A 21,566-nucleotide genomic window follows, 5' to 3' on the forward strand; every position below is an offset into this window, starting at 1 on the left:
TAAGATGCCTACATATCAGAAAATCTGAACATATTGCCTTTGACTTACATATATTATTTACTTCAGACTGTATCCCAGCAGGTAGCTAAGTGGTCCTGGAAGTTTTTTTTCTTCCTCTCTACTATTTAGAATTTGTTTGTTTGTTTATTTATTTATTTATTTATTTATTAAGATTTTATGTATTTATTTGACAGAGAGAGATCCCAAGTAGGCAGAGAGGCGGGCAGAGAGAGAGAGGGAAGCAGGCCCCCCGCCGAGCAGAGAACCCTATGCAGGCCAGATCCCAGGACCCTGAGATCACGACCTGAGCGGAAGACAGAGGCTTAACCCACTGAGCCACTCAGGCGCCCCTATTTATTGTTTTTTAAAGATTTTAGTTATTTGACAGAGAGAGACACAGCAAGAGAGGGAACACAATCCGGGGGAGTGAGAGCAGAAGTAGGCCTCCTGCTGAGTGGAGAGCCCGCCACGGGGTTGGATCTCAGGACCCTGGGATCATGACCTGAGCTGAAGGCAGATGCTTAACAACTTAGCCCACCAGGGGCCCTTAAAGATTTTCTTTTTAGGGGCACCTGGGTGGCTCAGTGTGTTAAAGCCTCTGCCTTCAGCTCAGGTCGTGATCCCAGGGTCCTGGGATTGGGTCCCACATTGGGCTTTCTGCTCACCAGGGAGCCTGCTTCCCTCTTCTCTCTCTCTGCCTGCCTCTCTGCCTACTTGTGATTTCTATCAAATAAATAAATAAAATCTTAAAAAAAAAAAAAGATTTTCTTTTTTTTTTTTTTTTTTTTAAAGATTTATTTATTTGACAGAGAGAAATCACAAGTAGACAGAGAGGCAGCCAGAGAGAGAGAGAGAGAGGGGGAAGCAGGCTCCCTGCTGAGCAGAGAGCCCGATGCGGGACTCGATCCCAAGACCCTGAGATCATGACCTGAGCCGAAGGCAGCGGCTTAATCCACTGAGCCACCCAGGCGCCCCAAAAGATTTTCTTTTTAAGTGATGTCTGCCCCTAATTTGGGGCTCAAACTCACAAACCCGAGATCAAGAGTTGCTTGGTCCACTGACTGAGTCAACTAGGTGCCCCCTCCACTATTTAGGATTTTTATCTATTTTTATTTTTATTTTTTAAGATTTTATTTATTTATTTGTCAGAGAGAGAGAGAGAAAGTGAGTACAAGCAGGAGAAGCAGGTAGAGGGAGAAACAGGCTCCCCGCTGAGCAAGGAGCCCAATGTGTGACATCCCAGGATGTCAAGATCATGACCCGAGCCAAATGGAGATGCTTAACCAAGTGAGCTACCCAGGCATCCCTAGAATATTTATTTTTTTAAGATTTTTTTTTTAAAGATTTTATTTATTTATTTGACAGACAGAGATCACAGTAGGCAGGGAGAGAGCTGAGCAGAGAGCCCGATGTGGGGCTCAATCCCAGGACCCTGAGATCATGACCTGAGCTGAAGGCAGAGACTTTAATCACTGAGCCACCCAGGTGCCCTGCCCCCTTTTAAAAAAAAGATTTTATTTAGTTATTTTATTTTAGAGAGAGATAGAGAGTGCAAGCTGGGGGTGGGGCAGAGGGAGATAGAATATCAGGCAGACTTTTTCGCTGAGCACAGAGACAGATGCAGGGCTCGATCTCATGACTTGCCCAAAACCAAGAGTTGGAACTTAACCGACTGAGTCACCCAGGCGCTCCTCCACTATTTAGGATCTATTTATTTATTTAGATTTTTTTAAATGTATTTATTTAATTGACAGAGAGAAACAGCAAGAGAGGGAACACAGCAGGGTAAGTGAGAGAGGGAGAAGCAGGCAGCCCCATGTGGGGCTTGATCCTAGGATCCTGGGATCGTGACCTGAGCCGAAGGCAGACACTTAACAAGTGAGCCAACCAGGCGCCCCTCCACTATTTAGGACTTAAATCTCTTTTCTCTTTTTTGGTTGTGGCAGTTTATCCCTCTTTGTTTCATTCTCACCTTAACTTTAGGCACCCATAGCAGCACTGGTGGTAGGAGCCAAAGATTTTAGGTCTTTTCTCCTGTATCTAGTGCTGCTTGATCTTGAGTCCCTATAACCTTTTCTTAGCTTCCTTCCCTATCTTGGTTTTTATCTGCTGCTTAGCTCCTTTGAGAAAATGTTCTGTATAAACAAAGTTTAGATATTTCTCTGAAATGTTTTACTCTATTGCTTTCTCTCCCAGAGACCTACCTTCAATACATATACTGGCCTGTTTTTCTCGATAAGGTTTAATGAGGGGTGGGGGGAGTGATGTTCTTAGGAGAGAGCTTTAGTAACCTCCTGTCTTTTCCCCCATTGCTTCTGTTCTTAAAAGCTTTAAAAAGCCGGGGTGCCTGGGTGGCTCAGTGGGTTGAGCCTCTGCCTTCGGCTCAGGTCATGATCTCAGATTCCTGGGATCAAGCCCTGCATCTGGCTCTCTGCTCAGCAGGGAGAATGCTTCTCCCCCTCTCTCTCTGCCTGCCTCTCTGCCTACCTCTGATCTCTGTCTGTCAAATAAATAAATAAAATCTTTAAAAAAAAAAAAAAGCTTTAAAAATCCAAAAGGGGCTGTATGCTTCTTTCAGGGACAATAGGACTAGAGAGAAATTGTGAGACTGTAGCTTCTTCCATGGTAGGCCAGACAGGGTAAAACATTGGTCAGAAATAATAGCGAAATTTAAAGAAAAAAAGGAAAGAATGGGTTGACCCTGTGTATTTCGGGAATTTTTTTTTTTTTTTTTTTTTTTAAGTAGGTTCCATGCCCAATGTGTGGCCTTTGTGAACTCATGAACCTGAGATCAAGAGTCACATGCTCTACAGGCAGAGCCAGCCAGGCTCCCCAGAAAGAAAAAAAATTATGTTTTACCTGAGGATTTAGTTTGCTGTAAAGTTTCTATTCCCTATAATTTATTCCTTCATCCTTCATTCCTCTTTACCATCTCTAAAAATCTTACACTTGGGAGTTATATGTAGCTGATGAGTCATTAAATTCTACGCCTGAAACTAGTAATACACTATATGTTAACTAAATTGAATTTAGGTAAAAAATTGAAAATAAAAATAAAAAAATAAAAGTCTTACACTCTGCCAGAACTTCCTTCCCCATAGGCCAAAAGAGCTACTACCTTCAGTAGCTGACAGCTAGAAAAAGTCTTTACTCCCACTGCCACAGGGGAAAATATGTATTTGGCTCTTAATTTGAAATGCTTCACATTTTCTTCTGGATACATCATTACGCTAAGTGGTTAAGGTCCATGGTATTAATAATATACTCTCCTTCAATTACAGCCCTATGACTTAAATGTTTTTATTCTTGTTTTTCTATTGTACGATGGCTTAGGAATCTTCTATAGATTAGTTCTATGAGATATGCAAGTTCCAAACTCTGACTTGCAAATAAGCTTTTAGAAGAAAAGGTTATAGGGACTCAAGCTAAAAGCAAATAAGCTTTTATATGTGCACATATATATGCACACATATATATATATGCTTTAAATTAAGGCTTTATACACATACACACACACATATTTTAAATTTTTTGAGTATAGTTGACACACCATTAGTTTTAGGTGTACAACATGGTGATTCAACATCCCTATACGTTATGCTGTGCCTACCACAAGTGTACCTATCATCTGTCACCATACAATACAATTACAATATCATTAACTGTATTTTTATTTTTCTTTCTTTTTTTTTTTTTTAAGATTTTATTTATTTGACAGAGAGAGACACAATGAGAGAGGAAACACAAGCAGAGGGAGTGGGAGAGGGAGAAGCAGGCTTCCCACCAAATAGGGAGCCTGATGCGGGTTTAGATCCCAGGATCCTGGGATCATGACCTGAGCCAAAGGCAGACACTTAACGACTGAGCCACCCAGGCGCCCCTAACTGTATTTTTCTATGTTGTTTTTTTATTCTCATTCCTTATTCATTCCATAACTGGAAGTAAAGGCATATACTTGGATTTATGCTTTTGGGCACATAAACTTGAGCTTGCTTGACCTGGAGATAATTATGTTTCTTGAAGTTGAAATAATTCAGAAAAGAGCAATATGCAAAATGATCACTTGGCTTGTGTGTCTGCTCAAATTAGGAAATGCAAAAAAGTATAGTAGAGTATTTAGGTGAAATGCTCAAAGAGATAAAGGAAATCTTTTTACTTCAAATGAATTCCATGCTCTAGAGACTCATGCAAATACTGCCTTATATGTTATGCAAAGCATGTGAAAATCCCTATGAGTGTTATATCGATTGATGACAAATACTTTTCCCCCTTCTAACTTCTTGTCCATCTGCTGCACATGTATTTGATTTTCTTTTAGGCATCATGATTGAGGATGTGGTTAACACTGAAATGCTGTAGGTACTATATGTAGAAATGTTGGGGAAATACCAAAACTAAGCATCACCACTCTGCATTTAAGAGAGTATACTGTATGTTACTGTAGTTAACTGTCCAGGTCCCAAGTCTTGAAAGATGAGGCTGAACTAGAACTCAGAGTTCAGAGGGCAACTGTAACGACTGCTTCTTCATGCAAGAAGCCCCAGTCCCTTGCCTTCATAACCTGCAGCTGGCCCAAGAATTGCCACTATTGGCAGTCCCTGTGGTAGATGTTAGGGATGCAGAGAAGTTCTTACTTATGAGGAGCTCACAGATTGCTGGCACTTGTATGGTTTTCTTAGATAGTCTAGGAGATGAAAGAATTTCTGCATTCCTGGAAATGCTCTAGAAATCCCTTCTTCCTCTATCTATATCTCCTTCTTCCTATTAGTTTTCCATTTTATGACATCATCTCTGAAGCCAGGGATTAGTTTCTCTACCCATTGAGTGCTTTGCTCCTATGGGTTGATCTTTCCTGAGCTGGTCTCACTTGAGGGCTTTCACAATCAGACTGGAGTTTTCTGAAGATTGTACTTGGAATGTTCTTAAACAGTAAAGCTTTGAGAGTGTCAAGAAGATAATGTCTCTGTTTTATATGAGGAATCTGAAATACATGTAGTTAAAAGACTTGTCTAGGGTTGTAAACTGAGACCATGAATAAGAAACACAACTCCCAAGCCTCAGCATCAATATGACTACCTTATTACTTTTTCAGAGAACTTTGAGTTTATGAAGCACTTTAACATACAGTATTTCAATTAGTTATTGGATTAAGTGACTTAGTGTATATAAAAAACTTAGCGCAGTGCTTGGTATTTAGAAAGCACTCGATATTAGTTTTAATTTTCTCAACTTTGTAAGTTAGTAGGAATTTTTCTCTCCTTTCATTTTTCAGCTGAGTAAATAGGTTTATAGAAGTTGTATTTTGCTCACATCTTTCTGTCTTTGGTTTTTCTGCTCTTTTTACTTTATCAGGTTGCCTCAGAAACAAATTATTCCAATAATTTTTCACTTTTAGGCACAATATCAGAGCTGGAAGGAGTCTTCTGTGCTATATGTCCCATTTCCTCTTAGCATCGAAAAAGTTGAAGATGAGAGTGACTAGGCGACTTCCTCACATAAAGCTAGGTAGTCTCAGAACTACAGTTAGGACCTCAGTCTTCTAACTTACTCAATACATAAAACTAGAAGTCTAGAGTCCTAGGTGGAATTCTGAATTCTGTCCTAGCTTGCCCTAAAAAGTTGAATAAGATGCAGTACTTCTTTATACCTCTGGGTACCACCACCTTTACAATGGATACTCTCATGTCTATCTGATAATCTGCTAATTTTGGTGACTTAGTTCCTATAATTCAAAGGTTTTGGAGTTTGTAATGTCTGCTTTCTTTGTTTAATTGATTTGATGAAAACATTTATTGAGCACCTATCATTTTGCACCCACTATGGTAGTGTTAGAGATTCAAAGGCAAACGTGCCTTGTAATATGGCTTTTTGCCAGATTGCTGGCACATGTTCTGATTTCCAGCTGGGCAGCCTGGGGAATGAAAGACTTCTAAATCCCTGGGAATACTCTGTGCTCTAAAGCCCAAATTAAAATCAACAGCTTTGTGACTATTGTGGACAGCATTCCGGGCATTACTTAGTGATGGTTTCTGAAGAAGGATGGTTTCTGAGAAGTAATGTTATTCCAGAAACAGGTATATCTCTAGAGAGATGAAGGGGGAAAGGAAAACAAAATTTAGGAAAACAGGGAAACTTGTTAGGTTGAGATTATTTTTCTCACAATCTTTTGCAGCAGTCAAGACATGTATTCTTATTTTAGTTGGAGAAATGAGAATATTGAGGTCTAGAGAGACTAAATAACTTGCCCCAGGTTTTACATGATGACAAATATGGGGCAGTTATGGGTCACGCTTACACCTGGCTGTCCTTGAAGGGAGGCTCCTTACTTATTTGTTAGTCTTTATTTTTATTATTTTTTGTGTGTGTGAGACCGAACTGCCCTGTGTCTGTTTCAGTTCAGCGTGCCCATCTCTATTGACTTAACTGAGTCTTGTGGGAGAAAGCAATGTGCAAAACAGACAGGAACTTTGTTAAGATTGTCTTCATGAGAGGGATAGTTCTTAAGGCTGCTACCACTGAACCAAACCCTGTCCTGGTAGATTTGAGGGGTCAGAGGTCAGGGACCACATCAGTGAAGTACCTCTCATTAGGGTCACCTGGGACAGGAAGGTTGCTTGTTTTCTAACTTTAACACTTAGGAGAGTCATACAGCCTATGACCTTTGCCCTTCTTAGCTTGTGATAGGGGCCCTTTGTCAATAAAGCATTCATGTGGATTCTACTCCACTGCTGCAGGTCCCTCCCCCTATTAGGTTGGAAGCTGCAAAGGGGTGAACTCAACTGCTTTTCTCACTGCAAGGGAGGTTCGTGCATTATGCTCAGCCAGTTAACAGGTCAGAAGAATGAGTTTCCCACTGTGTGAAATGCCTTCCTTTATTACATGTGTGTATTCTTTAAAAACTTGCCTTAGCTTCAGACATCCTGAGAAACCATGGTGTTTCTTTCATAGTAGCTACATAATTAGAAATATAAACTATTTAGATTCTTTAAGTGAATACTTATTGTGTGTCTGTGAGTGTGTGTGAGAGTGCCCACACTTGTGTGTCCTTAAACAGTATTCCCACTGATTCCTCATTCTTACAGAATGAAATTCTGAAGTTTCAAAGTATCTGAGTCCTGAAGCAAGGTAATTGAATGTGACAGGAACACAGTAACCAGAGGACCTGCGAGGCCATGAAAGATTTGCATTGCAAATATAAAAAATAAATAATGAGGCTTCTTTTTCTCCCTTACAGGGAAACTGGATTCCAAGATCCATCAAGGAGCAAAGAAGGGGTTAATGAAGCAGAATAAAGCTGTCTGACCCAGGAGAAAAGGAACTAAACAACATAGTGAAGTTTTGTGTACTAAAATTGCTATCCACTGGTCCTTTGGAACTGAAGCATTAGAAATCTAAAGACTTGGCATCAGGCTTGAATCTCTTAGAATTTAAACTCTTACCTAAATCTGTATATTTTTCTTAATGAGTGGGATTCTTACTTTATGTAGTAGGTCAAAATCTTTGAATACATTATTTATAAAATGCTATTTTAAAAATTCTAGGTCTTTGACATTTCTCTCAGAATGGTATCAGAAGAGAAAGGAACAAGTTGGAAATTACTCTCCTCTCTGAGGCTTGGATTTGAGGTTACAAAAATTCTTAACATAGGTTAACAATTTTTTTTGAGAAACCATTTGAATTTTAAAGTTTCTTTTTAAAGCAATAGCCTGGTTGGAGTATTAGGATGTTTGAGGAATCCTGTGTTTAATACAATCCTGTGATGGGACTGGAAGGGGTTTTAACAAGTTTTTTGCTCTAGTCCAACATCTCTTAAAGTGAATAGTCTTCAAAAGCTGAATAACCTTCTTTGGCAGATTTTTTTTTTTTTTTTTTTTTTTGAAGGAATAACCTGAAGGGGTGCTGCCACTTTGTTCTTTGGTTTGAGATGTTAGGCCATAAGTGGATCAGCCTGGGAGGAGATAGAGCCACTTGTTAAAGCAGCATGAAACTGCCCTATTTATTGTTGTGGGTATTGCAAAACCATCAATTGGATGGGGCAATTAGAAACAAACTAAAAAATAAAGTCCCTTCAGTAAACGTATTCAAATACTCTCAAATGCAAATGCAGCCACCCAACACTTTAAACCATCCACACCTCAGGAAGCTATGAGCTTTGAGAAATAGAAGGTTGGTTTGAAATGAGATTTTCACTCATCAGTCTGGCCCCACTTAGTGAAGCACTTTTTTTCTGAGGCGGTTCAGTAGAGCTGTCAGAATCTCAGTTGCTGGCATCCTTAGGAAATTCATGGTCTTAAATGTGTATGTTCTGCTTTTTATAAAGCACCACCACAACACTAGGGAAGTTGGATTCCCTCCAGTAGTTGTGTGCATGACTTAAAAAAGAGCGCACAGGAGAGAAAAAAAAAGTGCCCTGTGTTATGAAAAAGATTAATTTCCCCTTTCTTTAATCCTTCATATTCAGCATGTATTTGCATTGAAATGCCTGCACTCATATGCATTGATGTTCACTCAACTGTGAACCCAGCTTGTTGCATAGCTCTAGGCACTGGTCTTGTGGGGCCTGATCACTCTGGATTCCCAGGGAAAACCCACCCAATTCTTGTTCCGGTAATGCAGACATGCAGTATTTTCATTCTTTTCCTGTTCAACTTCTGTAGAGAAAGTGGAAAGGACAGCTAATGGTACTTCTTTAAGGGGGGAAAAAGTATCATTCTGGTTTCCTGAAGACCCTAGTACTATTAATGAACCCACACTGGGTTAATAGATTACCAAGCAGTAATTCCATGAATTCTGCACTGGAATTGTCTGGTTTTCTGAATTCCAGAATGAAACCAAAAGGCAGAAGATGAAGGGCTAGGGAACAACAACATAAGTTTTCTGCCTTTTTATGTGAATCGCAGCTCAAGCACAGAGGAGTCCGGATTGATTTTTTTTTTTTCACCTGGACAGATTGTGTATGCATGCCTAAAGAAAAACATCAGGACCTGCAAGATCAGGTTATGCAACCATTTTGTGTGCCGTGATAAGAAAGTTTACAAGAACATTATAAGTTTACAAGAATCCCCCCTCAGCATTCAAAATATGCAGTGGAGCCACATGAGTAAATGGCAGAGTAACTTGGAAACTTCTTTTCATGGTTAGACTGTGAAGGTTTGTCTTTAGTTCACATGGTGATGGTGTAAGGTCTGTCTTTTATTTGTAGGACACCGGGGAGGAAGTGTGGGAGAGACTTGGGGGTAGATGGCCCTCAGTTGCTCAGTGATGAATAGCATAGTTTAAAGCCTAGTGGAAATTCTTAGCATCCTGAGTACAAATTCACCCAGGAATTGCCTTTCAGTGCTTTATAACACTTTGCACTGACCCTTTTAACTCTGGGACAGCTTGGCCTGAGGAAGTTTCACATTTCTGAGCTGGTTTTCTTTTGCTGCCTAAATGTTGTCGGCGCCCCCTTTTGGATGGTTGGGTCCATTGGCTCTCGATTTGTACAGTACCTGAAGGATTCAGGGTTTTTGTTTTCTAGGCAGGTCCCTGTCTTGATTATGTAAGCTCAGAGTGGGATATATATGAAACCAGATACTTTTTCTTGTCAGGATTTAGGAGACTTTGACTTCGTAGTCAGATGTTTGGAATGGACTAAGGGTTTTGTGGGGTTTTATGTTTTGTTTTTGCTTGCTATAGCTAATCTAGAGAAACAGAAATAGGTATCCCCTCTTTTCTCTTTAAGCTGGAAGTTTACAGAAACCCATTTTTTCCTATGGTGTAGCTGTAAAAAATCTAGACTTTAAAGATTACTTTTAAAAATAATTACAAAGTAATGGTTTTTATGAGTTATAACCTTTAATCTCTTTCCATTTTAACTGCTGTCTCTACTAAAGCCCGTTTATGTGGATTTCATTTAGTTTGGTAAAATTTTTTTTTTATTCTTTTGCTAGAACTCCTAGCCAAGATTGAGACAGTATTGGGTTTGTTCTCCTGCCCAGCTAGAAAAGGCCAGTAAAAAAGCAAGCATCTATTAAACTAGAGAAATCAACTAACTTCAGTTTATTAGGCCTAGGGGGAGGAAAGAAAGGCTTGCGAAGAAGGAATTTTTTTCCTTGAGATTCAAATAGCAAGTACACATCTGCTGTTCTCAGCTTCTGTGAATGTGTTTGGAGGGAGGTGATCCATATCACAGGCTCCAGCAGCAACAAGGGATCCAGCATGTGGAGGGCTTTTCTACTTCTCTCATGCAGAGAAGAAAGAACATAGCACAGTTCCATCCTTCAACACAAAGAAACTTGTATAAATGTCCATTTAAATGTGTACACATAATGTGGATTAATTCACGGGGTGAAACTTGGTACACTGATCAGATTTCAGTTGTGGCAATGGAGAGCCCAGAAAGAAAACCCAGTAAATATTCTAGCTTGGAGTCAGACAAATAGGGCTGGGGGTAGGGGAGTGGGGGAAACTGAGAATCCACATAGAGTGTGACACGGGAAGGGAGTAAAATATTGGCACAAGGGGCAAAAAATGTCAATACGGAAGATTTGAGAATAGTCTAGAGCTGTACTGTCTAATATGGTAGCTACTAACCACTTGTGGTTATTTAAATTAAATGAAATTAAAAATTCAGTTCTTTAGTCCCATTAACCAAATTTCAAAGGGTCAAACAGCCACATGTGGCTAGTGACTTCAGAACTAGAGGGCACAAATATAGAACATTTCCATCGTTGCAAAAAATTCGGTTGGACAGTGCTTATTCAGAACAGGGGTCCACACACTTTTTTTGCACAGGGCCAGATAGCAAATATTTTCAGCTTTGGAGGTCATACACATTTCTGTTACACCTATTCAACTCTGCTGTTATAGTACAAATGAATCCATAGATAATGCATACATGAATGAGTATGGCTATGAGCCTATAAAACTTTATTTATAGACACTGAAATATGAATTTTATATTCTCACACCACAAAGTATTATTTTGATTATTTTTCTGCCCTTTAAAAATGTAATAACCACTCTTAGCTCATGGGACATAACCAAAACATGCAGTGAGCATGTGAGTGTTATTTGCTAACCCCTGGTCTAGAGGAACAGGAAGTCTTTTAGTGTACAGGACATCACTTAATTTTGGTGGTTCTTCTAGGCTTGCGAACTTTCTTTGGCTAAAAATTGAGGTTCACTGTAGGAGTGTTTATTTTCCTTTTTTCCCTATTTTTGCAGTCCCCAGTGATAGGGTCATGCTCTTCAGTAGAAGATGACTACTTGACTGTTAACCCTTAATTAAGTCGTATCTAAGTCTAAAATACCAAACCCTACTCTTTGTCTACCTGCTAAATATTGCCTAGTAGAGATTGGAAGTATGTTGTCACCTGGAATCAGTACTGCCCTATATTGTACTAGAACAAGTTAAATATTGGTAGGCCAAAGGGAGATTATTCTTCCTAGGCTAGACAGGCTTAGTGTTCATCTTTAGCCACCCCCAACTCCATCCCCACCGTGTGTGTGTGTGTGTGTGTGTGTGTGTGTGTGTGTCGATGGAGAGTAAAGGGGTTTTTTGGCCTGGCTGTATTCCCAAGTCACACACTATCTTGAGCGGCACTGTTGAAGGATGCCTCCGGAGAAGAGAAGAAAGATAAAAACTGCAGAGCTAAAATGATCAAGGACACAGGAAGGACATAAAAGGGGCTAAGAAAGGGGAGCCTTGAGAATTAAGAAATTTGTTTGCTATGGAAGGAGGTAGAAGTTTTAGGGAAGAGGTCATGAAAAGTTTATATTTCACAAGTGAGAGATGGGTGGGAGGGTTCACGTAAACATGGACTGAATGTCTACTATGTAGTGTACTGGGCAATCACAGATGAATGGCAGATATGGAAAGGTAAAAGTTACAGTCGTTATAGTAGTGGGTTGCAGAAGGACAGCATCGGGCTTTTAAATAATAAAAAGCAACAAGATTTGGTGATATAGGATGGTGAGATGAAAAGGGATATAGAAAGATGAGAAGTGGGTACTTTGCAGAAAAAAACAAGTGGTAATCCTAAGAAAGAAACTGGAGAACAAAGGATAAAACAAATTAGGGGGTTGACAATTTGCTGAACCAAAGGATAAAATGGATGAAACCATTATGAGCTGTGCTTGCTCTTCTGTTCTTTATGGATATTCACATTCAGACCCCTTACGGCCTTTTCTTCTGGACACCTACGGAACTGGTGTCTTCTGTATTTAAGGTATGATTCCCCAGAGATCTCTCTGCGAGGAAGTCTGGTCCTGCGAGAGTTCTTTCCACGAGGGGAGAGCGTTAGGTTCGAGCTCTCCAGTCCAGGTTTCTCCGAGTTTATCTCTGTTTTAACCGGCTCGCCGGGTTTTCCAGCATTCCCAGAGCTACGACTCTAATCCGGGCTCCGTGTGACCGCGCATTCCGAGACCCAGGATTTGGCTCTTTCATCCAGGTTCCGGGTTTCCCCGGCGCACTCCCGCTCCAGACTCCACCGCAGCCCGGAATCCAGATCCGAGGGCCCGGTAGTCCAGTTTCCGGGTCTTCGGGGCGGCCCTGGTTGTCCCGGATCGCGGCGGCGGCGGCGGCGGTGGCGGCGGCTGAGGGACCCGCGGCCCCGGACACAGCGGCACCGGCTGGGCGGGGCGGAGCGGCACGGGGAGGGGGCGGAGAGCCGGAGCTGAGGCGGGGTGGGGTGGGGGGGAGGGGCCGCGGGAACGGATGGCGGCCTGGGCCCCGTAGCAGCGGCGGCTCTACGGCCCGGGGCCCCGGGCGGGCGGAGGTGGCGGCTCCCGGGACCGGCCGCGCGGTGAGTCCGAAGCTTTGTGTGGAGCCGGGGCTGGGGGAGGAGAGAGGCCGTGGCGCTGAGGGGGGCCGGGGCTGAGGGGGCCGGGGGCAGCGGCGCCTGACGGAGGAAGTGGGGGTTGGGGGGCTGGGGCGGAGCGAGGGGAAGGTGTGTTTGCGGGGAGGGGGGGTCGTTGCGTGGGTGGGGGAGGGGGCGTCGAGGGGCGCGGGGTGAAGTTCAAAGCGTGGCCGGGGCCGGTTCAACCTCAGGGTAGGGGTGCCCAAGAGAGGATTAGGGTCAGACCAGGTTGTGGGGACAGGCCAGAGAGTTTCAGTGACGAGTCTGGGTATCTCGAGGGGGCCTAAGGCAGCCGGGGCTAGTCAGGGAGTTAGGGGGGTTCAGGGGTAAGGGTTGGGAGCAGGACGTGTGCGCGGCCCTGGGGGGGGGGGCAAGGTGGCCCGGAGTGTGCAGTAAGTAGGTTGTGGGTGTGTGCTCCTTCCAGTCTTCAGGTCACATTTACTCCTGTCCTTTTCTTCAAGATGGAGGGATCCCTGGGCCTGGCCCTTAACTGCTCTCCTTGTACCCCCGGGAGGATTTGTGACCCTGTCCTGTTTGGAAAAACCCATGCTGCCCTCTTTTCCCTTTATGTGTAATTACGGTTGGATCATCTCTGTGCTTTGCTCAGATTCTCCTTCCTCCCTCTGGGGTTGAGGAGGAGGAGACACATCTGACCAATTAATGTGTGTTTGTGAAACAGGCAGCAGCAAACAGTCATTTCAGCTTCTAGGAATTAGGCTCACACAGGGTGGAGAGATCAGAGCCCTTCAGGGGGAATATTTCTGAACAAATCACAGATGATTAAATTCTCTAAGAAGCAGCTTCCTACCTAAATGAGAGTGGGAAAGATGGGGGAGAAAACCTGTCTGTTCTAGCCATGTGTCCAGACCCCCAGGGGTTGAGGAGAGTCCCCAATCCCCCACAGGCCTCTCTTTTCTGTACTAGGCTTTGCTCTGCAGCCTTGAGTTAATTTCACCCCTGCTGCTTTGTCTTGGGGGAGGGAGTGCTGGTTTAGGCTGTTGTGAGGAGATGACTGTTCTGCTGCCACACACAATAGTCTGTGTCATTTTATCGGGAGTGCTACCCCAGGGCTGAGAACTGCTGCTGCAGAGATAAACCGGTCCCTCTCACCCGCCTATTGTGTACACAGTGAAGGTCATAGGTTCAAGTCTTGTCTGAGAGCTTTGGATATGCTCCATCTCCCAGGCTCCTCAGTGCCATTTTCTTCCTTTTCCAGACTGGGGCTTGCCATTGGAGGAGGCCAGACAGAAAGGCTCTTCTTTTTGAGTGAGGAACAATGCAGAGCTCATTGGCACACATTTTTCAGAAGAATAGGGAATGCCAGCCATGTTGTGCCTGCCTCTTTGGCTAGCCTGTACTAAGTTGTGGAGGAATCGTGTCTGGGAGACTCAATCCGATGTTTGTGTCAGACCTTTAAGGAAGAAGACTCCAAGGGGAGGTTTTCACTCTTGTTTGAACCATCATATTTCTTTTTAAACAAACTGGACACTCAACAGTGATTTTTGCTTGTTTAGGAATACCACTAAAAACCTTAGCAGGGTTAAGATAGGGAGTCAAGGACCAAGTACCTTTTTAATGATGACTTCCTGGTCAGTAATAATTGCACAACAAAAAAGCCACAGAATTTGCCTATCTGGGCAAGGGCTATGGAAACAAAACAACTTTCTTTTTAATCTTTATTTTAATTCTGATGAAAAGAGATGACTTGCCATTGTGCATAAAGGCCATTTCTGCCTTTATATTAGGGAGAAATTTGTCAAAGTGATGAATGTAAAAATCATTTGAGGTCTTGGGGTTTATTAATAAGAGAAGGATGAGAATAAGCTAGAAGAAATGCTGTCCTTGTAAATATCTCATAGAAGTGTCCAGATAGTATTTAGGTACTATTAGTTGGGTAAAAAATTATTTGGGATTAGAAATGAGGTTTCCATTTAGTGTATTAAGGAAAACTTTTAAGAAGAGATTAGAAATCAGACTCCTTGTGAGAGGGCAATTGCACACAATGCATTGTGTACATAATAGCCAACCATAGCTTATAGGGTATTGTGAATAGGAATTTTAGCCTTTGGTTTTGGTAGAGGTCTTGTTCTGAGGTGCTGAGTCTATGTGCCTCCCTCATCCCTTTATTTCAGTGAGTTTCTTAAAATGATGACTTGCCGCTTAGGTGTTGGGCTTTGTTGGGAGGGAACATGTTCTTGATGACAGAACTATCTTCAAGTCTTTTTAGAATTGTTGTCTGTCTTTAGAGTATTTCCAACTTACCTGTCCAAGGTCTCTGGGTGAAGCCTCACCTAAACTGAGTCCAAAGCATTTTGTCCTTGGATTGTAGGCATTCATTCTGAATCCTGTCAGGTCACAGCAACGGCAAAAGACTCCTGTTAAGTTTGCCCTGATTAGAATTAGTGGTTTCAGAGTTGGGCCCTTGCCACAGGGAGTCTTCTGAGTCTTCTGATTATGACCATCTTTCAGAGAGCACTTTGGTTTTCTTGGTAGAAAATGTTTTCTTGTGAGAGGTCTAGATAGCTGGGCAGATTAGTGCTTATTTTGCGTGAGGATATAGGAGCATAATTTTGGCTCCTGGTAGTAATTATGTTGCAATTAGCATATAGCAACTAAAGGACTGGAACAGGATAATTTGTTGAGGGGTTTAGCATTGCTCTGGCGATTAGAAGTGCCACTCCTTATTTATTTGACTCTGAACACTACTGCCATGGGCTCAACCATGGAGACTTCAGAAGTTCTTCCCCCCCTCATTCCTGCCAGGTACCATAGCACTTTGCAACTGCCACCTTCTTCTGCTACATAGGTAGCTGAGCAATTGTGATTTCCCTTGTGGAAAACCAGTCATGGATGGGAATACTGCCAGACAGATGGGGCCATTCTGAGATAAGGCAGCCTTATGTTGTGTGGCAAGTTTTCTTTTCAGCAGTCGAATTTTCACTTCTACTTGATTTTTAAAAATCCATTTCCTTTAAAAAAACAACAGCAACAAGAACAAACCCCACAAAATACAAAATCACATAGTGTGCTGAATATGCCATCACGATATCTCTCATAAAAGTTGGCTGTGACAGACAAAATGAAGATCGGTGATGCTGATTGGCAGGATCTGGGCCCACTAAGTGTCAGTGAAGGACTCTTTTCACTAGGGAACAGGTAATTCACCAAAGCACCTGCCTAGCTGGGCATGTGGAATTGGCAGCAGCTGTGCAGCTGAAGAGGGATTATTGAGCAGGTGGTTAAAGAATCACATGCCACAGTGACAAGAAAATACTGGGTCTTCCGTGGTTTAGGCTCAGTTCATATGTGTGAAATTGCTCTTTGTTTCACATTTCTTTTTTTTTTTTTTTTTTTTTTTTTTTTTTTTTTTTTTTTTTTTTTTAAAGATTTTATTTATTTATTTGACAGAGAGAGATCACAAGCAGGCAGAGAGGCAGGCAGAGAGAGAGGAGGAAGCAGGCTCCCTGCTGAGCAGAGAGCCCGACGCGGGGCTCGATCCCAGGACTCTGAGATCATGACCTGAGCCGAAGGCAGCGGCTTAACCCACTGAGCCACCCAGGCGCCACCTGTTTCACATTTCTTAATGTCTGATACAGGTTTGTTAGTAAGATGATAATGGAATAGAAAAAAGATTCTTCTTTCTCTGTTTCTTGTAGAATACTGAGCAACATGCCTTAGACATAGTCCTAGCTGGCCTTATTGTAGTTCTGTGATTTCTGGCTTTATGCCCAATGAATGGGAAGGAAATGGTGGTAATTCAGTTTTCTAGTGCTTGTTTATTAGAGGGAAATGGGAAGGAGAAAATTCTTTGCTTTCAGTGTGGTGAAATAGATTTAACCCACTGGGAGACTACCCAGCAGGTTTTATGCAAAAGATATAATTGACTTTTTGTGTAGGTCTACCTGACATGCCTCCCTCAAGAAATTTGCATGTGTTTTTATTTTATGAATGTAAATCTCCATATGAAGTTTGCATCTCTTCAGATGTCCTGTTCCATTTTTAGTTTCTCCTAGCACCTTTATAACTTTTCTCTGGCATTGAGATTAACATCACTTGTTAGAATCAAATCATCTCAAGCCAAATCATGTTAAGAAAATAATACCTCAACTATATATTTATCTTAGAAACAAGCATAGTATTTCCTATAACTTGGAGGAGGACTTTCTATTTTTAGGTTTTTTGCAAATTCCCAGGTTTTTCTTGTAGGTTACCATCATCATCTTCTGTTAATATATTATTTTTCTTTCACGTGTTCATGCTACTAGAGCCAAAAATGTATGAACAAATAACTTGGGTGTTTATTTTCTGATTTTTTTAGGGCCCTCTAGTCATTTTCTGTGTTAGGTCAACACAACAGGCTATGTGCTGCCCCCCTCACTGAATTCACTGGGTACTAATTAACAGTTGATTGAAGGGAAGTAAGAGATAATAACTGTTTAGAGTTCAGAAAACCCTTTTCCAAGTGGAGTGCAGGCTCTCTGAGGGACAGAGAGAGCTTTCAATACATAGATAGATTGATTGATTGATTAGGGGAAAGGGAGGCAACAGTATAAGGCCAGGGCCAGTAGACCACTGCAAAGACAGGAACATTTGCAGTTATCTGCTTAAACCTGGTTCATAACCTAGCTTTAAGTGGGAGCCTCGCAGTTATTTGTATAGCGTTAACTTCTCGGAAAGAATATAACGTTCTTTATTTACCCATATGAAGCCATCACAGTTGTTTGTTTGCTTTAAACTGTTCACAAACCACAATATACTTTCCTAGCATTTTCAGTAGTTTGCTTCCTTGTGCTTTTTCCCCTCCCCCATCTCTCATCCTAGTTCCCTGCTCTGAAGACTTCTCCAGCAGCTTGGAAACACTCTAATTACTGTAGCTATTATAGTCACAACCCAGATCTTCCACCTCCTTCCCACTCACCCCTTTCTATCTTCCTTCCCCCTCCCCTTGCTCTAGCAGCAGGAGTTGAACTGCAGTCTCATGAGCACAGTCAGATCTATGAATGAGCTTTATATCTTGTCAAGGCAGAACTCCAGATCCAACAGGGCTGATTTTTCATGGTCCTCTTGCTGTTTGTTCTTGGATCAGAGTCCCAGAAATAAGAGATGGCAAATACCTATTAGGTCATATCTAGTCCATCACTCAGGAGCAAACCTCCAATCTTTCTCTTGTCTCTGTGAGAATTTTTTCCTTCTTTCTTTTGCAGGTGAAAGCTGTCTGATGCCAGGCAAGCTCTGAAACTGCCTTCTTTTTATTGTGCTCTCTGGTCATTAGTGTATGACCAACTTTGCTCTCTTGGATTTTTATTCTTACACCGTTTTCATGATTACTTGCTCCCAGCAATATCTCTACCCCCTTCAAGTTCAGTCCTTTTTGATTATTGGCACCACATTTGTGGGTTCCTTTAGTACTGTCAGTTATCTATACCAGAAGTTATCATTTTTCAGACCTTTGCCACTAGGGTCATTGTGGCCTCATCTTAAGGAGATACATTTCACAAACACCCAGGACACACATTCTGGCATGTAGTAACTAATAAAATGGTTCAGAAAATATGTGCGAGGTTGTGCCCTTAAGAAACCCCTGGATTGGATATACACATGCTGCTGCTTGCTGTTTAATTTGGAGTACTTCCTGTTCTAACCCTTTGTTCTCCTTATGTGGATGGATTTTATTTTTGTGTGGCTTAGTTACAGTTACTGTTAAGTTATTGTTTGATTTAAGAATGTTTTCTTTGCTAATACAGCTTTTCAAAGAATAGAAGAGGGTATCATAAAACCTCATCACTATTATGCTTCTGACCAGCTGTGTGACCTTGTGCTAGTCACTCCACTATTTTCTCTTTCCTTATTTGTAAAATGAGTACATTAAATAAAATCATCTCTCAAGGTTCCATTTAGTTGTAGAATCTTATGATACTAAGATTGTGGTGGAAGAACAGGCAACTTATTGATAGAAGTTTTTTATTACTGTGTCAAAAATATAGTCAGTATACAGGAAGGCTAATGAGTAAAGCCTTGGTTCTCTAGGGTTTGATCCTTCCTCCTCTTTGATATGTTTGTAAAGCTTTTTACTGTGCATTTTTTACTAGGCCATCTTCTTTTAGAGGCTCTTATACCCTTATTGTGCAGGTTCACCAGCTTGTCAAATATATTTTTTTTCTAGTCTGCTCAAGCCATAGAAGTGGGAATCAAAAAGCTGTAGAAAAAGCACCTCTCAGATTGTGAGAAGGAAATTGTACCTTGAAAGATTTGCCAGAAGCAAATTTGTGTGTTAAGTCAGCAATCTAAGATTTTTTAAATCTCTTTTATCTAAAATCTTTGAGTCAAATGGGTCTGATCGTGGAGGTGGGTTCGGTACTTTTCCATTTTTGACCAATCATTAGAAAACTTGCTTTGGGGGCACCTGGGTGGCTCAGTGGGTTAAGCCGCTGCCTTCAGCTCAGGTCATGATCTCAGGGTCCTGGGGTCGAGCCCCGCATCGGGCTCTCTGCTCAGCAGGGAGCCTGCTTCCCCTCTCTCTCTCTGTCTGCCTCTCCGTCTACTTGTGATTTCTCTCTATCAAATAAATAAAATCTTTAAAAAAAAAAAAAAAAGAAAGAAAACTTGCTTTGAATTAATTTCTTGGGATTAAATATGATTGCCCACTGTGTTTTGCTTGGAAAATAAAATTATGTGATTTAATGCCAAAAAATGCTAAATTGATGACATTTGGTAAAGTATGACTAACAGGGAGGATCCCTGAAATGCCCTGTAAAGGGACTGAGGGATAGAAAGGTGGTAGATGTTTATAGAAACTGTGGAATTGACAATAATGTTAAGAAATCTTTGCTTTCGGGGTGCCTGGGTGGCTCAGTGGGTTAAAGCCTCTGCCTTTGGCTCAGGTCATGATCCCAGGGTTCTGGGATCGAGCCCCGCATCAGGCTCTCTGCTCCTCAGGGAGCCTGCTTCCTCCTCATTCTCTGCCTGCCTCTCTGTCTACTTGTGATCTCTGTCTGTCAAATAAATAAAATCTTAAAAAAAAAAAAAAAAAAGACTTTCATCTTAAAAAAAAAAAAGAAAAGAAAAGAAAAAAGAAATCTTTGCTTTCCGGCAGTTTAAATGAATAAAATTACATAACCACGTTAATTCCCCAAGTTAGAATTTTTATCAGCATTTCCTAGTTAATTCTTGGAGTGGGGACTTCCAGTAGCGGCTATTTATTGAGTGTTAAGATGGTGGTCTTTTAGTCTTTTTTTCTCTTTGTTAATATAGCAAAAATCACATATTCAATCTACCTTTTTTTTTTTTTAAGATTTTTTTAATTTATTTATTTGACAGAGAGAGATCACAAGTAGGCAGAGAGGCAGGCAGAGAGAGAGGAAGGGAAGCAGGCTCCCTGCTGAGCAGAGAGCCCGATGCGGGACTCGATCCCAGGACCCCGAGATCATGACCTGAGCCGAAGGCAGCGGCTTAACCCACTGAGCCACCCAGGCACCCCTCAATCTACCTTTGAACATTGGAAGAAGCATTCACTGTTTTAAAAGTTGTATTTATTTCTTTATTTAAAAAAAAAAAAAAGATAGATTTATTTATTTATTTATTTATTTGTCAGAGAGAGAGAGAAGGAGTGCACAAGCAGGGGGAATGGCAGGCAGAGGGAGAAGCAGGCTCCCTGCAGAGCAAGGAGCCTGATATGGGACTCCATCCCAGGTCCTTGGGATCATGACCTGAGCTGGAGGCAGACCCTTAACCGACTGAGCCACCCAGGATAAATTTCCATTTAAAACATCCATCAGTCTGTAATAGAAGAATCAGGTGGATGGAACTATTGTTTATTTTGGACTCACAAAAAGTCCTGGGAATGCTTTGCTTTGTTTCCAGCCATCTTCAGCATATTACTAATTTTTGGGTAATCTGAAGGTTAGTTTGAGAAGTGCTCCACTTGAATTTGATATTTTAGAAAGATTTACATTAGAAATACAAGTAGTTTTTATTTTTAATTTTGAAATTATTTTTATTAACATACAATGCATTATTTGCCCCAGGAGTACAAGTCTGTGACAAGTAGTTTTTATAGATGGGTTTTTTTTTTTTAAGATTTTATTTATTTTATTTGACAGAGAGAGAGATCACAAGTAGGCAGAGAGTCAGGCAGAGAGAGAAGGGGAAGCGGCTCCCTGCTGAGCAGAGAGCCCTATGCGGTGCTCCATCCCAGGACACTGAGATCATGACCTGAGCCACCCAGGCGCCCCTATAGATGGGTTTTTGTTTTGTTTTTTAGGTGTCAAGTGATGCATAGGGTATTGAATTGAAAAGTGACCAGAGTAGATGCCATGCAACCTTTGGAAATCAAACCACACCATGAATGAAATCCAGATCCTGGCAGTTAGGTCACATTGCATGCTTGGTACCGTATTGCATACTTGTATCTGTAGTTTCTTAGGCTGTAGTTGAATATTTGTTGGGGAATGCAGCAGTGTCTGCTCTATTCTGTGTATAAAGTACAGCTAGTGGGCTTTTGGCAAATTACCAGCAATGTTTTTAGCAATACTTCTTGGTGGACACTTTGGGTTTTGTTAGGTCTTGTTAGGTGAAGTTTGGTGTGAAACTCAGCATTAATTTTTGTTCTGGAACTGATTCTTCTAGAGCAGTCTTAAAAAATGTAATTAGAGGGGCACCTGGGTGGCTCAGTGGGTTAAGCCGCTGCCTTCGGCTCAGGTCATGATCTCGTGTCCCGGGATCGAG

The 21,566-nt window shown here is 41.7% G+C and overlaps 2 protein-coding genes across 9 annotated transcripts in view; both read left to right on the top strand.

The window, feature by feature from the left end:
- TRIP4 (thyroid hormone receptor interactor 4) overlaps nucleotides 1-7,526 on the top strand; it is a 67,326-nt gene extending 59,800 nt beyond the window's left edge. For all 4 annotated transcript variants that reach the window (XM_059372241.1, XM_059372245.1, XM_059372243.1 and 1 more), the window contains one exon: nucleotides 7,235-7,526. In XM_059372241.1, the coding sequence (XP_059228224.1) occupies nucleotides 7,235-7,302 (68 nt within the window). In that variant the 3' untranslated portion in view covers nucleotides 7,303-7,526. The remainder of the gene's footprint in view (nucleotides 1-7,234) is intronic.
- Nucleotides 7,527-12,684: 5,158 nt separating this feature from the next.
- Nucleotides 12,685-21,566, top strand: part of ZNF609 (zinc finger protein 609) — a 230,098-nt gene continuing 221,216 nt past the window's right edge. For 4 of the 5 annotated variants that reach the window (XM_059372246.1, XM_059372247.1, XM_059372248.1 and 1 more), the window contains exon 1: nucleotides 12,685-12,788. The gene's annotated coding sequence lies outside the window, so the exon portion shown is untranslated. Of the gene's footprint in view, nucleotides 12,789-16,237; nucleotides 16,439-21,566 lie in introns of those variants that run through there. The other variant, XM_059372250.1, reaches the window with a different exon arrangement.

The sequence above is a fragment of the Mustela nigripes genome, chromosome 13 (assembly GCF_022355385.1).
Source record: "Mustela nigripes isolate SB6536 chromosome 13, MUSNIG.SB6536, whole genome shotgun sequence".
NCBI lineage: Eukaryota > Metazoa > Chordata > Mammalia > Carnivora > Mustelidae > Mustela > Mustela nigripes.